At 41.5% G+C, this 21,140-nt stretch overlaps 1 protein-coding gene across 3 annotated transcripts in view; it reads right to left on the bottom strand.

Annotated features, from left to right (window-relative positions):
* Nucleotides 1–21,140, bottom strand: part of CEMIP2 (cell migration inducing hyaluronidase 2) — an 81,271-nt gene that overhangs the window by 56,989 nt on the left and 3,142 nt on the right. For all 3 annotated transcript variants that reach the window (XM_055311069.1, XM_055311068.1, XM_055311070.1), the window contains exons 2-3: nt 5,059–5,401; nt 378–518 (exon numbers count right to left, since the gene is read on the bottom strand). In XM_055311069.1, coding sequence (XP_055167044.1) covers nt 378–518; nt 5,059–5,389 — 472 coding nt within the window. In that variant the 5' untranslated portion in view covers nt 5,390–5,401. The remainder of the gene's footprint in view (nt 1–377; nt 519–5,058; nt 5,402–21,140) is intronic.

Below are 21,140 nucleotides of genomic sequence, written 5' to 3'. Positions count from 1 at the left end.
TTTCAAAACACAGTAGAGGCAGAAATGGAGAGGTCATGTCTCAACATGCTAGAAATGCCCAAAAGCATAAATTTCAACCCATTCACCTTACAACTAACTTATTTTTAGAAAAATATCTAAGAGCCTGTAGATCATTTTTACATATGTTAATGCAGGTTAATTCTCTCATCACTCTCCGTAGCTATAACAAAGATGGGGCTATGAGAGATCACCTTCTGGAACTGCTTCCTTTCCTATCAATCAGAGGTCTTGACTGGAGTGATTTCTAAGGACCTCTTCTTAGCTCTTGAATTCTATGGTTCTACCTTAGGAACTTCTCATGCCCCCCACAGGAAGGAGCACCTTTGCAGCTCCCATAGGCAGGGACCAGTCCTCACCTCCATCCTGAATGACTACAGAATTCACTGTGGCATCTGAGGTCAGACGGAACATATCTCCCTCCTTGATAACAACTTGCTTTGCAGAATCTTGTCCTGGATCCCAGTTCCTGAGACGTGGGTTTTGATCTGGGCAATTCTCTATTTAAAAAATAAAAAAAGGCAACGTCAATATCCCATCAATGCAACAAATTCCAAGAATGCCTTGAGCCAGATCCAAGCATCATTTATCACCATCTGCAAAGATGGGCAGACCTGTTTTAGGTTCCTGCCATCAGAATGGAAAACTCATTCCATTCCACCCAGCAGATATGTCAAACCCTTCCCTTCAACGCATAAAAAAGGTTTCTCTACAAAACTAAATTGCTACCATCTAGGTCAGGTCAAACTCTGCAAGGTAAACACGGAGTTCCCCTGAATCTTCTACTCTGGAAATAAATTAACAGCAAGAAGCAAAACTGTGAACCGTCTTTGGACCCACACTAGGAAGCAGTTTTAGCAAACAAAATATATTCACAACCTACTAATAAATAAAAAATAGGAACTGTTAAAGTTAGCTATGGCAGGTCTTCCCAGGTTCCTTCCTGAGCAGTGAATCATAAAGCAGACTACAGAAGCACCTCTATCATTCTAGAAGGCCCAGCTGATAAATACCAGCTATCTGCAGACATGCTCGCTTTCCCAGTGAAACTGCAAGAGGCAAACAGCCAAAGACATGACTTCTCATTTTCACAGACAAGGAAATGACAGATCAGAGAAGCCAAATCCAAGATTACTCAGCAAGTTGACTGATATGCAAGTTCCCCCTTAAGAAACGAGGTTTACTAGACATGCAGTGTTCCTTTACTAGAATTTGCCTCTTGAATAGATGATGATGGAAACATAAAAGTATTCTGTGTTGCCACAGCTATTTAATGCACAAGAACTTAAGTTGCTGCTATAATTGAGGGCAGGGGTGGTGGCAGGAATCACACTGGTTTTGATCAACTAATGACCAAGTATTTACTGAAGATCCATTTGTTCACTTTGTACTAGGTATTATAAAATTCATAAAGCATAGAATGAACTCACAGCCTGCAGAGCTTATAGTCTAGTTTAGGAGAAAAGCCACCAGGTAGGAAATAATTAAATATTGAACAATGTGGTAGTCACTTGACATGCAAATGAGCTCAGAGAAAGGAGGGGTGGGTTGGAGTACCTGAGGCAGTTTCAGTGAGACATGGGGACACTAGACCTGAACCCCCAAAGGCCAGACAGTACTTCCATTAAGAAAAGCTTGGGGCCACATGGGTGGCTCAGTAGGTTATGCATCCAACTCTTGATTTCAGCTCAGGTCATAATCTCAAGGTCATGAGAACGAGCTTCGAGCTCTGTATCGAGCTCTGTGCTGGGTGTGGAGCCTGCATAAGATTCTCTCTCTCCCTCTCCCCTGGCTCCCTCTCTAATTTAAAGAAGAGAAGGGAAGGGAAGGGAAGGGAAGGGAAGGGAAGGGAAGAGGAAGGAGAAGGGAAGAGAAGGGAAGAGAAGGGAAGAGAAGGGAAGAGAAGGGAAGAGAAGAGAAGGGAAGAGAAGGGAATGAAGGTGAGAGATGCAAGTACCCCTTGCCATCCAAGTCCATTGGTTCCTCAGTTAGAAAAGCAAAATGAAGGGACACCTGGGTGGCTCAGCGGCTGAGTGTCTGCCTTTGGCTCAGGTCATGATCCCGGGATCCTGGGATCAAGTCCCACATCGGGCTCTCCGTGGAGAGCCGGCCTCTCCATCTGCCTATGTCTCTGCCTCTCTCTCATGAATAAATAAATAAAATCTTAAAAAGAGAGAGAGAGAGAGAAACAAGATGAAGCCCATATTTAAACTCAGCCAAGGCAGGGATAGGCAACGTATGCGTAGGAATCCTATAAAGGTAGAAGGTACATGTTGGAAAATAATAGGAGGAAAAGCAGAGAGACTGAGTGCATCACAAAGATATTAATTTTTATAGAAAGGAAATTCTGATTCCTCATTTTGAATTGTATAACCCTTAATGCAAACATCTTATTTCTAAGCATTTGTGTTTTGCCCTCGGCTCATGCTTTCTCTTTTAAGGTGATGGTTAACTACTGCAGTTAAAATCAGCCCTGCTGGTTAAATCCTTGGCAATTATCTCATGGAATTTTTCTCAAAGCAGTTTTATAATCACCAATATTTAATTCAGATAAGTCAGTGATCATCACTATTATACTAGAAATAATCCTTAAATATTTCTTTCCATTGAAGAAACAAATCTCTTGAATGTGCTCTGACTCAATACTACGGATTTCTTAAACTTCTCTTCAACCTCCCTTTCTTCCCATAAAACATCTAGCTGGAACATTCCATGATGTTATGTCACAAGTAAATGTCCCATATAAAAAGCACTCTACCCAGCTACTGAGAAGCAAATCCTGTCTTTTAACATGTAGAGCCTACCAAATGGTTATAGAATTCCTCTTGGTTTTCATTTCACTGTTTTGTTTTTTTTTTACAGAGAGACAGAGACTCTTAAGCAGGCTCCATGCCCAGTGTGCAGCCCAACACAGGGCTCAATCCCACGACCATGAGACCATGACGTGAGCTGAAATCAAGAGTCAGAAATTTAACTGACTGAGCCACCCAGGTACGCCAATTCCTCGTTTTTAGTTATTTCCCAGGTGAGCATGCTTCCTTAGGAACCATCACCAAAAATTCTAGTCTACTTCCTTCCAGTAGAGTATACTTAATGAGAAAATACATGGCCTGCAGAAGGCATTGACAAGTAGCTCAGCAGCCCCACCTCCCAGGCTGCCCATTGTTGAACTTCAGGTTCATTATCAAGATTATGTAACATCAGTAATCAGTGAGGCTGACCCTGAAAGATGTCAGCATACCACATATTTCCACTGAAGTTTTGCACTTGTACTGCCAAAATGTGAAGCTAAAAGAATGTTGATTCAAAGGAACATCAGTGATTCACTGTCTTAGATGGAATATGAAACATCAATTAAAGCCAGTTTTCAGCTCTGATCCCCCCTCCCCCCTGGATCTGGCAGGTCTTTACTACAGATTACTTGGGAAGAATGAATCAACTGCACTGAACTTGGTTATTCTGCTGGAGAAAAGGGGTGAGAAAGTCAATGCTAAGAGCCAACAGAAAGCAATGTTACAAACTCATTCTGTGGTCTGCTGGCCTGGTCCACAAAAATGTTGATATGAACATCTCTCTTTCTTCAGCTCTATTCTTTTAGAAGCACTGACACAACCCCACCCCCAACCAGGACTTTAAAGTCTATAAAACCCCTAAAGCACCCATGGAAGCTAAATAAAATAGTACCTGTAAGTCTTAGATATGATAACATGTTTCTCAGATGTTATATCCATTTAAGGAGGCACCTAATTTGACAAAAATCTGTTGTAGATCCCAAAAAAAAAGGAGGGGGCAGACAAAAATGATGCCCAATCCAGGTTGTTTTGGTCTGCTTCTCCCTTGACAGATATGAGCCCTCTGATTTTTGGACTGGTGGATGGGACTCTATCATGAGGCCATTCTTTGTTGATACTATATTGAAGCTAACTGACAATAAATTTCTTCAAACCATTCAAAGTATTAAGATATCACCAACTTGAAAAGCAAAGGCCATTTAAGAAATGAAAACCTCCCCAGATGATATTTAACTATGAGCAATGAGTGATTTTTAGATAAATGTATTAGACTTTAAAGCTCCTAATGTCGCAAAAAAATAAAATAAAATAAAATAAAATAAAGCTCCTAATGGATGTTTTCCTTTGAGGATACACATTGTTCCTCAAAAATACTTGAAGCTAAAATAAAAAAATAAAAAATAATAAAAAAATAAATACTTGAAGCTTCTCTTTTAGAACTGTCTCCCAACTGGTTTCAAGCTATAGAACACAAATCTTAGTATTTCCACTGATTTAAAAAAAAAAAAAATCGGGACACCTGAGTGGCTCAGTTGGTTAAATGTTTGCCTTCAGCTCAGGTCATAATCCCAGGGTTCTAGGATTGAGCCCCGCATCAGGCTCCCTGCTCAGTGGGAAACCTGCTTCTCCTTCTCCCTCTGCTTACCACTCTGCCTACTTGTGCTCTCTGTCAAATAAATAAATAAAAACTTTTAAATAAAAAAACACAAATGTAGTTTTACCACTACATTTAGTAATTTTTTAAATATATTTTTTAATTTTTAAGTAGGCTCCACACCCAACATGGGGCTCAAACTCACAACCATGATCAAGAATCACACACTATACAGACTGAGCCAGCCAGGCACCCCTACATTTAGTAATTCTTATCACTGAAAACTTTTGGCAGTCAGAAAATCATACCTACCACGAAGGATAAAATTGTGCTACCATAAGAATGCAGTAAAGACTCAAATGAATATTTTGAAAAGAAATGTTCTAAGAACATCTTGAGCACTGGGACAAAGTAGTAAAGTGAAAGGAAGAGCAATTCCTTAATTGAATCATTTCCAATGGATTCCTTTAACAATTGCTTTAATAAACAGTTATACCTCCTATTCTCTAATTATATATTAATTAGCTAGAGCCAAGTGGAGATATCACAAGTTTTTCTTTTTAATTCTATTCTACTATTTCCTTCCCTTGTTCTTCTCCTAGAACAAGTTCTCTATACACGGGCGATTCCACACGTGCATCTGTGATCACTTACCATCTGGAGCATATTTTGAGGATATTCCTAAAATGGTCGCAAGTGCAACAAAAAATGAGAAACTAGTGACGGCAAAGCAAATGAAAGTATTTTTGTGCCTCTTCTGCTTTTGGCTTTCTCTCTGGGCCTGCTGCTCTTCAGGTGAGAAAGCAAAGGTGGCGCGGGCTTCCTGTCTGATGGAGGTCAATTTGGCTGAAGCTTGGCTCTTTGGAGGAGGAGGGGGCCGCAGTGGCACAACCTTCCCTGGAACATAGCCTGACGAGCGATGGCTGTTTCCATTCTGAGGTTGTAGGAAAGCAGGGGAGTGTCCCCTGGAATCAGTGGCATGCATGATACACTGTCACTGCAAAAAAGAAAAGAATTAAGGTTCAGAAATGTGAGAATTGTAGTAGCTTTTTTTAAAAAGATTTATTTATTTGAGAGAGAGAGCATGTACAAGCGAGCAGGGGGAGGCACAGAGGGAGAGAGGGAATCCTCAAGCAGACTCCTCACAGAGCATGGAACTGAAACAAGGCTGGATCCCATGACCCTGAGATAATGAGCAGAGGTGAAACCAAGAGTTGGCCGCTCACCCGACTGAGCCACCCAGGCACCCCTGTAATGGCTTTATTAAGTGTTTTTTATTGTGACCAAATCACATAACATAAAACTCACCATTTTAACCATTTTAAAGTGCACAGTCCAGTGGCATTAAGTACCTTCACGGTTTTGCACAACTATCCCCACCATCTATCTCCAGGACTTTTCGTCATCCCAAACAAAAATTCTGTAGCCATTAAGCAAGAATTTCCCATTCCTTCCTTCCCCAATCCCAGGTAACCACTGTAATGACTTTTTGAAAATATCAAGTCAGCTCACATCCCTGATATAATCACTAATTGCGTTTTTTTTTTTAAAGATTTATCTATTTATTTATTCAGAGAGAGAGAGAGGCAGAGACACAGGCAGAGGGAGAAGCAGGCTCCATGCAGGGAGCCCAACGTGGGACTCGATCCCAGGTCTCCAGGACCATGCCCTGGGCTGAAGGCAGTGCTAAACCGCTGCACCACAAGGGCTGCCCACTAATTGCATTTTAATGTCACTGCTTCTTGACCTTGGTTGCACATTTTAATCACCCACTAACATCAGTGCCAGTGCCACACCTCAAAGCAATTAAGTTAGGATCCAAGCATCTCTTTTAAATGCCCCCACCAAGTGATTCTAATGAGCACCTTGGTTGAGAGCAACTGTTCTCAATTTGCATTGTGCCTAAGGATCACCAGGGATATTTGTTAAAAATGTAGATTCCTGGGCCCTCCACCCCCGTGATTCCAGCTCAATTGGTGGACAGGGATTTTTACATCTTTAAAACATACCCTGGTGACACTGAAGCCAGTGGTCACACTTTTCGGGTATCATTACTCTAAGCTCTTCAAACTAAAGTTAAAGTCCATGCATCCTATGAAGATGACAAGTTGGCCCTAAAAGGTTTCAATAGGGGGCAGCCCTGGTGGCTCAGGGATTTAGCGCCGCCTTCAACCCGGGTGTGATCCTGGAGACCCAGGATCAAGTCCCACATCAGGATCCCTGCATGGAGGCTGCTTCTCCCTCTGCCTGTGTCTCTGCCTCTCTCTCTCTCTCTCTGTGCCTCTTATGAATAAATAAATAAAATCTTTAAAAAAAAAAAAAGAATACAGGATGGTATAAATTCTTTAGAAAAAAATAAAATAATAAAATAAATAATAAAATAAAATAAAATAAAATAAAATAAAATAAAATAAAATAAAATAAAATAAAATAAAATAAAGAGTTCCAATAGACAAGCTTCCGTGTTTAGGTGTTTGACTTCCCCACTAGATTTATCTTTCAGCAAAACAGCTTAAGTATTTCTACCTGTCTTATCACTTCACTGTAGACTCTGAATTCATTTAATGAGAAAACCTGAAGTCCACATTCTCTGGTTAAAAAAGAGACAACAGGGACACCTGGGTGGCTCAGCGGTTGAGCGTCTGCCTTTGGCTGAGGTTGTGATCCTGGGGTCCTAGGATCGAGTCCCACATCAGGCTCCCTGCAGGGAGCCTGCTTCTCCCTCTGCCTGTGTCTCTATGTCTCATAACTACATAAATAAAAAAATTTTTATGTTTTTTTTTAAGATTTATTTACTTATGAGAGAGAGAGAGAGAGAGAGAGAGAGAGAGAAAGGCAGAGACACAGGCAGAGGGAGAAGCAGGCTCCATGCCGGGAGCCCGACGTGGGATTCGATCCTGGGACTCCACGATCGCAACCTGGGCCAAAGGCAGGCACCAAACAACTGAGCCACCCAGGGATCCCTTCATAACTACAGAAATAAAATCTTAAAAAATAATAAGTCATCAAATTCTGTTTAAAAAGTAGGCATTCAAATATTATGATTAGAATAATTTTTTAAAAAAATCTAACTCAAAGTCCATACTGCCAGGCACTGTTGTAAACCTCTCACATGGATTACTCATCTAAAACACTTAATACAAGAAATCTCAGTAGTTCCCATGGTCCCCATCTTACATATGAGAAAGACTGAGGCCTAAAAAAGATTAATTAGCTGATATATGGGAAAACCAGGACATAAACCCAGGGCACACTAGTATTCAGGCTCTTAACTGTAATACTAATGTGTCTTTTAAGACAATTGACAGGCAAAAATTTCAAAGACATCAGTTTTCTGATTTGCAAGGGTGTAACTAGAATGGGCTGAGTCAAAGAGCACATTAGCATTTTCAAGAATTCTTCATGCAGAAGTCCACTACAAATGATTCTTATCTAGGAGAAGCTGACACACACATAAAACAAGGTCAGTCCTTCTTATTCTCTATAGTAAGCACTTGGAAGTTTCTGAATGAGTCAATTTTGAATGCAACCCGACTCTGACTTTGCAAAGTCAAAAAAAAAAAAAAAAAAAAAGCAAGGAAGCCAGAAATGCTATGCTTCTATCATGTTTAGCTGTGGATAAATATGATGTGTTCAGTGGCTTCAGAAACATGGTTCCATTACTTCCCTTCCTTAATAGCTAGAGCATCTCGGAGTCACCTGATTTCATTCAGTCCCCTTGTAATTAATCCCCCTCGACTTCTGCCAAAACAGTGAATAAGATCCCAGGGACCCCAAATTGCTCTAAACGACAGCAAATCCATGAAACACAAAATGCGGTCATTAGAGAAGACATCAATAAGCATTCCCAGGACCCAAACGACCTGGAAATTAATGGAGACAGAAAGGGAATCTAATCAGGTATTGACGCTGATTTTATACGAGGCAAAGAATGTTCTCAGAGTCAGTATGTCTGTCAAAACCACTTGGTTCGTGGGGTTTGATTTCTGAACAAAGGTAATTATTTAGATGAAGCTAAAGCTCCAAGACAAAGGGATGAGAACAGGATTCAAGGTGGTATTGAAGAAATTGCTGCATGTGCCAACCAGAACGAAATAATGGGGACATCCTGCTGGAAGAAATGAGAGAGTATAACAAAGGCCCCTTTATGATCCTCTATTAACAAAGAAAGGACTAAACTAGATATTCTGGAGTGCCAGGCTCACCAGGGTGGGAGGGTACTGTAATCTGCTCTGAAAGGGAATGGGAAGCTTTTGTTTGAGGCTGCAATCATCTGATACTTCATTGTTTCAGGGTGAGAAAGGTTGTTATTACTTAACAGGCTGGAGGGCCCTTTTGTGGGAGATGATGGGTCTCCAGATGTACCCACAATATAATAGCAGGCAGTAAGAGGCTAAATGAAGTCACCAACCCACTGGGAATTAATTTGTGTCTTCACATTAACAAAATGATATCCTAACATGGAAAACTCGGATGGTATCTGCCACAAACTAAAATGGTCAATAAATGAAAAATAATTGTGCCTGTGTTTTTCCCTGAACTCTTGTAACTCTAAATATTTTTTTCTTAATTTTTTTTAAGTAAACTTAAACTCTATATCCAACATGGAGCTTGAACTCATGACCCCTGAGATCAAGTGTTGCGAGGTCTACCAACTGAGCCAGCCAGGTACCTCAAAACTAAATATCTTTATATTCATATATTCGGGGCACATAAGCTCCACTTCAGTGAAAAACATGTAAGTGCATAAGCAGCAAATACAATCATCCTTTTCCTAAGAAATAAACACACTGTTGAAACCATCTTAAAATTACAACCAGGGACATCTGGCTGGCTCAGTCAGAAGAACATGTAATGCTTTGGCCTTGGGGTCGTGAGTTCAAGCCCCACGTTGGGTGTAGAGATTACTCAAATAAATAAACTTTAAAAAAATTACAACCAAAAAAAATCATTTTATGCAGATTTCTCTTTCAATTTATCATGTTTTTTAAAGATACAAGATCCAAATACATTGCTTTAGAACCTCACTTTACATTTATGAGTTTAGGAGTGGTATTATGAATCAATTACTTAAAAATATAATGATTGATAGTTATAGATTTAAATTATTTGTGGGAGGGCAGCCCCTGTGGCACAGCGGTTTAGCACCGCCTGCAGCCCAGGGCGTGATCCTAGAGACCCTAGATCAAGTCCCATGTCCGGCTCTCTGCATGGAGCCTGCTTCTCCCTCTGCCTGTGTCACTGCCTGTGTGTGTGTGTGTGTGTGTGTGTCTATGAATAAATAAAATCAAAAAAAAATTATTTGTGGGGAAAAAGTGATATTTCACTTATTCAATAAACAGTTGTGAGCTCTTGTGGTCACTAGAGAATTGCACTGAGCACTATGAAGGATAGAGAAAGGATGTTTTGCATCCAAAAAATACAATTCCTAAATCCAATAGTAAACACTTGCTTGAAGACAGAGTGTAATTGACAAAGAAAATACAGTTGACCCTTGAATTGGGGGGGGGGGGTTCGGGGTCTGATCCCTGCACCCACCCCCCACAGCAGTCAAAACTCCATATATAACTTTTGACTCTCTCCAAAAGCTTAGCTACTAATAGCTTAGTTGACTGGAAGCCTTATGGATAAGTTAAAACAGTTGGTTACCACACATTTTGTAGGTTATAAGTATCATATACTGTATTCTTACAATAAAGGAAGCTAAAGAAAAGAAAATGCTATTAAGAAAACCACAGGGAAGAGAAAACACAATTATAGCCCTGGATTAGTGTGAGCTTGGGGTTCTGAAATAAAGAAGCAACTTACAGAAGAAAAGACGGAGTCCCTTCAAGGATTGCAGGATGTCAAAGTGAGTATTAGCTATCATTTTAAAGTTTTTATGACAGACCAATGTGTTCATTCAATACACTAATCATTTGTTCATATTACATGTCGTTTATAAGAGGACTGCCTTTGTAGTGTAAAGAACATAGTACTATACGGAAGGAACACATTAGCATTTTAGGATGTATTTGAAAAGCTATCACAGCCTGAGCTAAATCCCTCAATACAAACAGATAATCTAAAATATGGGAAAACTAAGTCACTCATGTGGAGTTTGAAAATGCACTCCATGAAGGATTTTGAAGCATAACTTCTGGTATTTGGAAGAATTATCTCATATTTATTTACTGGATGATAAAAAGTAGTAGCCCCGAAAGGCTTAATAATAATTAATTAAAAAGTAAAATCAGGGCAGCCCCGGCGGCACAGCGGTTTAGCACCGCCTGCAGCCTGGGGTGTGATCCTGGAGACCTGGGATCGAGTCCCACATCGGGCTCCCTGCATGGAGCCTGCTTCTCCCTCTGCCTGGGTCTCTGCCTCTCTGCCTGCCTCTCTCTCTCTGCCTCTGAATAAATTAAAAAAAGAAAAAAAATCAACAGCATTAAAAAAAAAAAAGTAAAATCATTAAGTAAATAAATATCATGTCATATATCATGATAGCATGTAAATAAATAAATACTATGCCATTAAAGACCTTCACAGGGAACTTAGGCAAATAGTAAGTATACAAATAGTATAATATATGGTAGTAAAAATATAGTAGGTATTACAAGAAATCACTAAGAATATGAAACTACAGCAACTCGCAAGATATAAATGCAAACACCGAGAAAGTGGGAAGCATTTAAAACCTACTACTTCTGTCTTAAAAAAAAAAAAAAAAACTCACAAAAACACCTTTAAAACTTGTTTTTGTTTTTAGGATTTTATTTTTTATTTGCGAGAAAGAGAGAGAGAGAGAAGAGCACGAGCCAGAGGAGGAGCAGAGGGAGAGGGAGAAGCAGAACCCCACTGAGCAGGGAGCTGGACGCAGGGCTCAATCCCCTGAGATCTTGACCTGAGCTGAAGGCAGACACCCAACCAAGTCTTCCAGGCATCCTAACTTGCTGTTATTTTAAATACAATTCTTTTGTTGGATTAAAAAAAAGACTGCATAACCTCAAACAGTAACTCAAGGTGGGAGGGGTCAGTGCATTTGGCAAGAGCACCCAATTACAAGAAGTAATTGCAAAAAATATTTTGGAATTTCCATGACGTTAAAGATCAAGTTGACAAAAGTTTCTTGGGCCTTTAAAAAAACAGCATGATATGGGGCACCTGGGTGGCTCAGTCGGTTGACTGCTTGCCTAAGGCAGGCTCAGCTCACTATCTGGGGGCTCTGGAATCTGGGTTCTGGATTCTGGGATCTGGGATCCAGCTCCCTGTGGAGCTTCTTGCTCAGCAGGAAGCCTGCTTCTCCCTCTCTCTCTCTCTCTCTGCCTGCCCCTCCCCCTGCTTGTTCTCTCTCTCTTAAATGGATGAATGGATGAATAAAATCTTTTTTAAAAGAAAAAAAAAATTTTTAAATAAAAAATAAAAAGAGAAAAAAAGGAGAGAGAGAGAGAGAGAGAGAGAGAGAGAGAACATGATTTTAAGAAAAGTGAGGCGTGGCTGAGCATCTGCCTGAGGCTCAAGTCATGATCCTGGGGTCCTGGGATCGAGTCCCACATCAGACTCTGCACAGGGAGCCCGCTTCTCCCTCTGCTGTGTCTCTACTTCTGTGTGTCTCTCATGAATAAATAAATAAAATCTTTAAAAAAAAAGTGAGATATTCTCATTTAAAGTTGTCAAACACTGTGCCATCCCATCCATGAAGCCCTGTCATCTCAGGATTCTAACATGAAGTTCCCCGTCTGTTCTTCCCTGCACTCTGTTTAAGACTCTTGTTGGGGGGCTCCTGGCCTGGCTGGTTCAGTTGGTAGGGCATGTAACTCCTGATCTGGGAGTCATGAGTTCAAGCCCCATGTTAAGTGTAGAGATTACTAAAAAAAAAAAATTTTTTTTTAACAAAACTCTTCTAGCATCATCTTGCCTTTTGCCTTTTATGTTTCAGTTAACATGTGGACTTGTCCAACCATCCCCTGCAGTTGACTCTAAGCCTCTTGACAACAGGAACTAGTCTTACTCATCTTAGTATTCTCATATGACCCTAAACACAGTAGGTACTCACTAGGTGCTTGTTGAACTTACATCAGACTATACCTCTACAGACCACACACACACATGCAACACCCACATAGATTATAATCACCCACTTAATCTTCCCTCAACATCCTTGAGGCTCTGGGAAATTTGTCTACTCTATCTGTATCTGTTGCCCTGGTTTGGGAAAAACTGAGAACATTTACAACTTCAAGCAAAAAAGCCAAAGTATTAATTTTTACAAAATGCAATCCTAGCATGCAATCTAGTGGGTGAATAAAGGTATTATTACCAACAGCACACGGGAATTCTAAAGATAAAGAGCGGCAAACCAGACAAGCTCAACCTTTCACAATATTTTGTAACACTTTTAGCAAAACAGTAGGAAATGCAGTAGGCACATAGGAAAAAGGAAAGTGTTCCATTCCACTTCATATTGTTATGCTGACAGCCAATAAATGCTGTGATCTGGGGAGCCTGGCTGGCTCAGTCGGTGGAGCATGCAACTCTTGATCAGCAGGTCATGTGTTCATGTCCCACACTCCGAGCCCCACACCAGGCATAGAGCTTACTCTGAAAACAATGCTGTGGTCAAAGGGAAAGTCATTTTTGTACAAATACAGCACCAGTAATTCAAAACTAGTAAGTGCTCTTTAAAAAGACTGAGTCTTCACATTCTTTCTACTGCTGAGATGCTAATACTGAAGACAAAGTGCCTACAATAGTGCTTATTATTCACATGGTGGTTGAGGATGCTTGCCCTAGAAGCTAGAGTTTCAGTACAACTGGCCAAAATCTGGCTGAGGAGACTTCCTCTTTTAAAGAGCTATTTTTTTTTTAAAGGTTTTTTATTTATTTATTTACGATAGTCACAGAGAGAGAGAGAGAGAGGCAGAGACACAGGCAGAGGGAGAAGCAGGCTCCATGCACCGGGAGCCCGACGTGGGATTCGATCCCAGGTCTCCAGGATCGCGCCCTGGGCCAAAGGCAGGCGCCAAACCGCTGCGCCACCCAGGGATCCCCGAGACTTCCTCTTATTAAGATCTTGGTAGGTCTTTACCACACACCTATTGGTATGCTCACTCACAACAAAAAGTCAAACATGCCAGGAACAAGAGGTGTTCATGAATTACCTTGAACACAAATGATTGATGTTTATAATTTTTAGTAATTATGACATAGTTAAAATCTTAACCAGCTCCTAATGGCCTTGGACTTCCAATTAATGGTTCCAACCTCCCATTTTTAAGAGAAAGAGAACACCAAGGAATCAGTTTGGGGGAGGGGGGGCAGGAGGGTGCTTCTTTTATTGTAGATTCAGACCATGTCTACACTTGATAAACAAGGAGCTCAACATTTTAATCATATAAAGTTGTTCAGTAAAAATAAACTTAGCAAAACTGACTTTTACGCCCTTTTGTTTTTCAAAATGTCAAGTAAATACTTACGTGTGATCAATACTTTCATGAAGAGTTATGTGTTTAAATACATATCATAAAGATTTTCAAAAACAATGGTTGAAAAGTTCCTGGGGGAACATCCTTCTATCCATAGTTTAAAGGACTCTATTTCATTGCATATCCTATTCCTAGAGCATACAGGATAAAATTCGTTTTTAAATGATAATCCCTGCAAAAGAAGTCAATATAAATGCTAGGTCTGTACATAGAGCTGCTTGGGAGATAAGAGATGATGGGGACAAATTAAGTGCAGTTTCCTTCAAAGATCTACTTGGTTTGTGTAGACATACTCCCAAAGAATCCAGTACCCTGAGACCTCCAAACACAACAGTGCCTTCATACAGACAAGACATATTTTCCAGTATTACCTTGCATAGGTAGGTGTTCTGTTTCTTCTTTCAAATCTCTAAAACAAGATGAGTCACTATAACCTGCAACTGTCTGACACATTCCCAAGACATAAGACACTTGGCACAGTTAGTTATTTGTATTAGTTCTGGCTCACTTTTACTAAGCTGATGGTGGCCAAGCCAATGTTTAGAGGAAAAGGGGAAGTACCAATCCTTCATTATAAACCTCTCCCTATGCAGGGAAAGTTAGATAAGGGGCTGAGAAATCTTCATTTTTATTCCCCTACCTTCTCCTTCCACTTGGTCAATTTAGACACATATGATGAATGATACTCCCCCAAATGGAGCTTCTATTACATATAAACACCAATACACCTAGACTTCTAGTCTAGCACCATGTATTGTTCACATTACCTCCTCCCACCGTACATATGAACTCTATTGATATAATACAGAGAAATTATAAGGAATTTGTCAATCCTATAATCTCCAAAAAAGGCTAAATTGACTAAAACTGATTTTTTTTGTCAGTAATATTTGAATCAGAATAAGTATCATTTAAAGCCAGAAGACATTTTTGTTTTCCTGCTTAGAAATTCACTTTTTGGGCAGCCCAGGAGGCTCAGCAGTTTAGCACCTGCCTTCGGCCCAGGGCGTGATCCTGGAGACCAGGGATCAAGTCCCACGTCGGGCTCCCTGCATGGAGCCTGCTTCTTCCACTGCCTGTGTCTCTGCCTCTCTCTCTATGTGTCTCTCATGAATAAATAAATAAAATCTTTAAAAAAAAAAAAAAAAAAAAAGAAATTCACTTTTTGTGAAGCATTCTTCTCTTTGCCACAAAGTTATAGTCAGGAAAGAGTAAATCCCTGGAAAACAAAAATTAACTAAAAATACAAGTTGGATTATGATGAAAATGATGAAACAATAAACGCTGAGTATATGTGTCTGTAGTGAAGGAATTCAGATGAGCAAATCGGCTACAATTTCGCTGAAGTGGATGCATCCTCGAAAATTATATTGGAATCTCCTGTTAAATATGGATCCCTCAGAACAAAGAGGCTTTATACATAATATCTCCTGCCCCAAGGAAACCAAGCGAACACTTTCCCGTCTCAGAGTTATATAGGCGACCTTTGAGAAATATTTTCACTTCATTCTTACAGTCCTCTCATTCATGCAAGGTACAGGAGGCAGATGTCTGATTTTCTTGACACCAAACGTACTCATTAATCCTTTTTCAGATCTGTTAAGCATCTCCATGAAAAGCATCTCCATGAAAAGCCCTGCTTGACCCCAAAGCCAAGATGGCTGACAGGGCTCAAAGGCCGAAGAACATTGCCATGGGCAACAAAAGAGAAGCAAAAGAAAAAAGAAAACACAGACCCACACAGACCAACAGGGGAGCAAGGCTGACAAGCAGAGTATCTAACACTCCTTACCCGGTCAAAAAATATTAAAAAAAAAAAAAAAAAAAAAAAAAAGCACAGTCGGTAGGCCCCTGGGTGGGAGGAAAGACCTACAAGGATAAATACAACTTGGAAAAGTGGAGAAAGAAGGGAGTCATCTTACCTGCCCGTTGTCCTCTGCTCTTCACCCCTATATCCTTTTCCTGATTCTTATTCCTCAGATTGCTTTTGCTCCTAACGCTTCCTATTGAGAAGCCACCCTCTCTTCTCCCCTCCTTCCCAGAGCTCCTCAGACCACCCCCTTCGCCCTGGCTCCCCACAGGCTGGGAGGACGCAGCACAGAGGCTCCCAACCTGCTGACAGTGACGGATGGCTGCCAGCGAGGCACACAATGGCAGATGCAGGCGTGTCATCAGCCTTGCAGCTGGCCTTCGGAAGAAAGAACCAAAGCCAACGTCGGACCTGAGGGAGGCTGATTTAATTAAGGTTACAGCAAAGGGCAGAGCTGCCTGTGGGCTGCATTCTCTGCTGAGCGCCAGGGGCCAAGCTTGAAAAATACTTCTCCAGAAGAAAGAGCCAAGAAAGTTATGGCAGTTTAAATGTTGGAAGTAGGAAAAAAAAAAAAAAAAAAGGAAAAGGCAACAGAGAGTTGTTTGAGTAGGAAACACAGATGCACCAGAAGTCCACGATCTCTTGAGATACAGACATCAAAACGCAACGACAGGAGAAAGCCTACAGCGAGTGTATGTCTGGACACGCCTGTCGAACTAGGCGATACTCTAGATGAATAATGAGATGCCCAGATTGAAGTGATCGGGGGCCACTCAATCCAGCATCAAAGCAAAGTTTCTATTAATGGCAGGGCCAGGACTGGAATCCAAATGTACTATTTCTTTTACCTACAACGTGCAGCCTATTTTTAACACAATTTTCACCACTGAGAGCAAAGGCTTGCCCGACAGGGAACACACTCAGCTTGAACATCTCTTATCAGACAAGGACTCTGCTAGATGATGGGGACCCAGCAGTACACGAACAAATCAATCTCTACCTTCGAGGAGCTCAGAGCTCAGTGTTGGGGGGTCAGGAGATGATCCAAATAAAGAGATATGTGCAAAGTACAATGCATGTTGGGGCAAAGACACGGGGGTGGGGGGGGGAGCAAAGAAGTGATCACCTGAGTTTATTAGATCTCTACCAACAGACTAGAGTTAAATTTTTTAAAGGCCTGGCAAACCGACTTAGCCACACACATGCCACCAGACCACCACTAACGGCTTCCTTCGCACATGTAAACTAAAATCCACCACGGGACTCTGCCATGATGACAACACACGGTCTACCCGTGACCAATACGGGAGGAAACGGACAGAAGGCTCTTGTAGTGTAGTCTCCGGAAGGCTGGCAGGCCCGGTGTCACCTGCGGATGAGTTCCTGGCCAAAAATAAAAACAGTGACAGTGCTTGACGTCCTGCGGCGTGGGAAGCCTCCAGAAGGGACCACGTTCCACCTCCTCCAGGCTGGATGCTCATCAAAACTCCATGGTGCCAGGGAGTCAGCAGGGAGCACCTGTAAGTAAAGGAGCACCGACCAAGCCCTGGAGGGGCCTTAGACTTGGCCCAGCTGAGCAGGGACAGACCCGGCCAGCATGGGGGGGGGGGGGAGACCAGGCAAACGGGGCGGGGTGCAGGAAGAGCTCCAGGGCCTTAAGCACAAACAGGGAGCACAAGCGGGAAGCAATCCCTTAGTGAAAGCCCAGCTCAGGGGATCCTGGGTGGCTCAGCAGTTTAGCGCCGCCTTCAGCCCAGGGCGTGATCCTGGAGACCCGGGATCGAATCCCGTGTCAGGTTCCCTGCATGGAGCCTGCTTCTCCCTCTGCCTGTTGTCTCTGCCTCTCTCTCTGTGTATCTCTCAAATAAATAAATTTCTTAAAGAGAGAGAGAGAGAGAGAGAGAGCGCCCAGCTCAGCCCACGCGCAGCTGGGCAGCCGGACCAGCCAGCCCCGAGCTGACCCTACATCATGAAGCGTGACCACATGGACAGGACAGGCAGCGAAGCGAGCTCAAGCACCTGGGAAAGCAGCTCTCAGCGTTAATCAAAAGACATCACTGCCCGTGCTGAAAAGACGATCCATCTTCCTCTTGGCCTCCTCAGCTCCAGCTCTGTACACAGCCCACTTGCTACCAAATTGCTAGCTTCTCCACGTTCCTAGCACTTGGTTTCTATCTGAGCATGTCCTCGGGCGTCAAGTACTCACTGAACAATTAAGGCCACAGCTTTTGCGTGAAGGAAATGGAATTCTAAAATCCTCATGCGAAGAGGACTTGAGAGGTGGCACTGGTGGTCGTAAAAAAACAATATATATATATATTTTTTTTAAGCCACAATAAAAACAATGACTCATTTTTCTCATTCCTTCTGAAACAGGAATCAGGCATTTGTCCTCGGGCTAAACTTCATCTTTCCACTCCCTGAAATGTTAATAATTAATTTTCCAACCTCATCGTATGCAGAAAAAAAAAAAACGATTCATTCTTTCAGGGAAGTGGGCTGTCAGTGAGGACCATTAGAAGAACAGAAGGTTGGCAGTACCCAAGTACAAGCCGGTGATTAGGCAAGAGCTCCCAAATCAATAACAATTTCACTCTTCAGAGAGACTTCATAATTAGATATGACCAAGACATCTGGCTTGTGGTGGATATTTATGTTTTAAGATACTTATATCAAACTCAAGAGTCAACGAGGGCAATTCTTCTCTCCGTAGCTCAGCATGGATTGTCTTAAATTGCAATCCTTTCAGGCAATAATGTTCCAATCACACGTCTATGCAGTGTTCACACTATTCTAAATACTGTATTAAAGCCAGGACTGCTACAAGCTCTCTGAGGCAAACTTTTCATAATATTATTAAAGTGTCCAAATGCTGTCAATTTTTTCTTACTGTCCAAAGGAAGACGCAGCCCTGATAAAATAAATATAAAAGGTTTACCACTTGTTACCACGTAATGAGAATAAATGTCACGTTACAAATCTGGCCACAAGGTTAGGCAAATAATAATAATTTCAAGGCAGATTTACCTAATCGGTCAAAGGGCTGATTTGATGGGAGATAGCAATTGTGTGTGTTAAGTCATACACAGCATCCTAGTCCATGACATATGCTTTAAAGAGACATTTTAATAAAGACCCTATCTATGCTTCTTTCATCTTTGTACTGCTCACAGCAACAAGCACAGAGACCTGCACATCTTAGGAATGCAATAAAATATTTGCTGAACATAGTTCCTGACAACCAACATTAATGGCTTCCCAAAGCAAGCACAAGAAAACAAAAGACCACGCCAACCAACATATTTCTAATATACTTTTATCCTATGATTCACAACACAAATCTGAATAATGTTTCCAGGAACTTGCTTCTCTTTTAAAAAACAATGTGCGCTTCTATGGTATTTTAAATTTGTGTGCAATTTACAGAAAATGCAAGTAAAGCGAACATTATTTTTATACTTAGTTCCCTATTTGCCAGAAATGTGTTACATGTCACAGCACCCCCCCTGTGAGCATCGTATCATGTATAAATCCTCCCAAAGAGAAAAGATAGAGTGTCTGCTTTAAAGTTGGGTGCAATGGGTTTCCTAAGCCCAAATGCAAATTATTTCACCATTAAAACACTAAACGAAATTGCTAACAAAACCAAACAGGAACAAATTAGGGTACGTTAGAGTGGGAGGGAGGGGGGACTCTGATTGGAAATAGGGACAAAGGGGTTCCTGTCCCTGCTCAGCCATTAATTTACTATATGACCTTACCTAATTAGTTAGCCTCTCTGGGTCTCAACTTCCTCATCTTAATATTATTTTTAAAGCCCTTTCAAACTTACATGCTAGGATTCAACATGTCCTAAAAATTGATTTACATTCGTACCATCCCCCTCCCCCCCCCAGTCACACTGAACACGCTAGCTTTAAATATGTGAGTATGGATTCCTATCAAAAGGCAATTTATTCAAATGTCAGATGAGCTTAAGTCCATTTTAAGTCAGGAGGAAGGCAAGTGTATTCAAGCAAATAATGCTCATAGATTCAAGTTTCAGCCAGGCAACAACTGTTCTTGCTGGGGGCGTCACTGAAAATTACACCTCTTTACAGATGGAGAAAACCAGTAAGGGCCATTTTCATGGTCTCAAAAAACACAGATGCATGGCTTTTCCTTCCTTTTCACTTTTCCATATTCATCTTGTTAGGACAGGGGAAAGCAGAAGGGCTAGCTTGACTTGGGAGGGAGGGGAAAGACCATGGCAGTTATAGTACAGACCCAGACAAGCCCCTCTCAATTGAGGTACTATACGAGCCAGCCCATCCTTCTAATTAGTGCTCACAACCCAAATGTAATGAAAAGATTTCCTGTGGCTGGGGATGGGAAGATGTCTGGACAAGTTGAGGAATGCCATATGACAATAACCAGCCTAACGTCTGAAAAACTGCCCTCAAGCTGAGATTCAGAACACCCTGGAAAGGGTCAGCAAAACAGAAATCTGTCCCTGAGATCAGTTGGACTTAGGTATGATTTAGAGCTAAAAAGCTCTAAGAAGAACCTATTTTCAAAGTACCTTTCGATATCAAACAGCACTAGCTTGTGTGGCACTTTATTATATACACGGCAAATTAAGTCATCAAAGAATTCAATAAAGTATGCTTAGACTCATTTTACAGATGAACAAACAACGTGTAAAGAATTGAGAGATTTGGCCAGCAGCAAACGGTTAGCAAATGTCAGAGCTTCGTTTTAAACTCCCTTCTGACTTCAAGTACTCCAATCTTCACATTTCAAAATGGTACCGCCAATGGGATGCCTGGGTGGTTCAGTGGTTGAGTGTCTGGCTCAGGGCGTGATCCTGGAGTCCTGGGATTGAGTCCCACATCGGGCTCCCCGCAAGGAGCCTACTTTTCCCTCTGCCTGTGTCTCTGCCTCTCTGTGTCTCTCATGAATAAATAAATAAAATCTTTAAAAAAAAAAAAAAAAAGGTACTGCCAATACCAAACACCAGTGTTCAGTCTCTACTATTTCTGTCTGATTTAGAAAACTTTATTTTTCACTAAATTACTTCCTCACCCCCCCCCCCCACATTCCCACTCTTGTCCTCCTTTGGATCCTTAAAGCATTCTATGCATGATGCTCCAAACACTTACACACTTACTGGGCCTTCTAATTGTTCATTTCCTTTTCTCCCAGCCTAGGCTCATTCCTTTCAACAGCAGAGACCATCTCATCTTTCCTTAAAGATGAAAGCCACCACTGATTATCTTGGCTCCCTGTGACTGCCCAAGCCTGAACCACTCCATCCAACTCCCTCTGCCTACCACAGCACACGGTGGGCATTCAGATTGCTTCCTAAGTGCCTAACACAAAAGAGGTGAATAAGAATTGTTAGTGGAATGCAGGGTGGGTGGGTGGGTGGATGATGCAGGACTCCTAGTTTATGACACTTTACAGAGTACACTTTGACAGCC

Source organism: Nyctereutes procyonoides, unplaced genomic scaffold (genome assembly GCF_905146905.1).
Source record: "Nyctereutes procyonoides isolate TBG_1078 unplaced genomic scaffold, NYPRO_anot_genome, whole genome shotgun sequence".
Classification (NCBI taxonomy): domain Eukaryota; kingdom Metazoa; phylum Chordata; class Mammalia; order Carnivora; family Canidae; genus Nyctereutes; species Nyctereutes procyonoides.
Note: the sequence above shows the minus strand (reverse complement) of the source record. Positions and strands in the feature narration are given on the sequence as shown.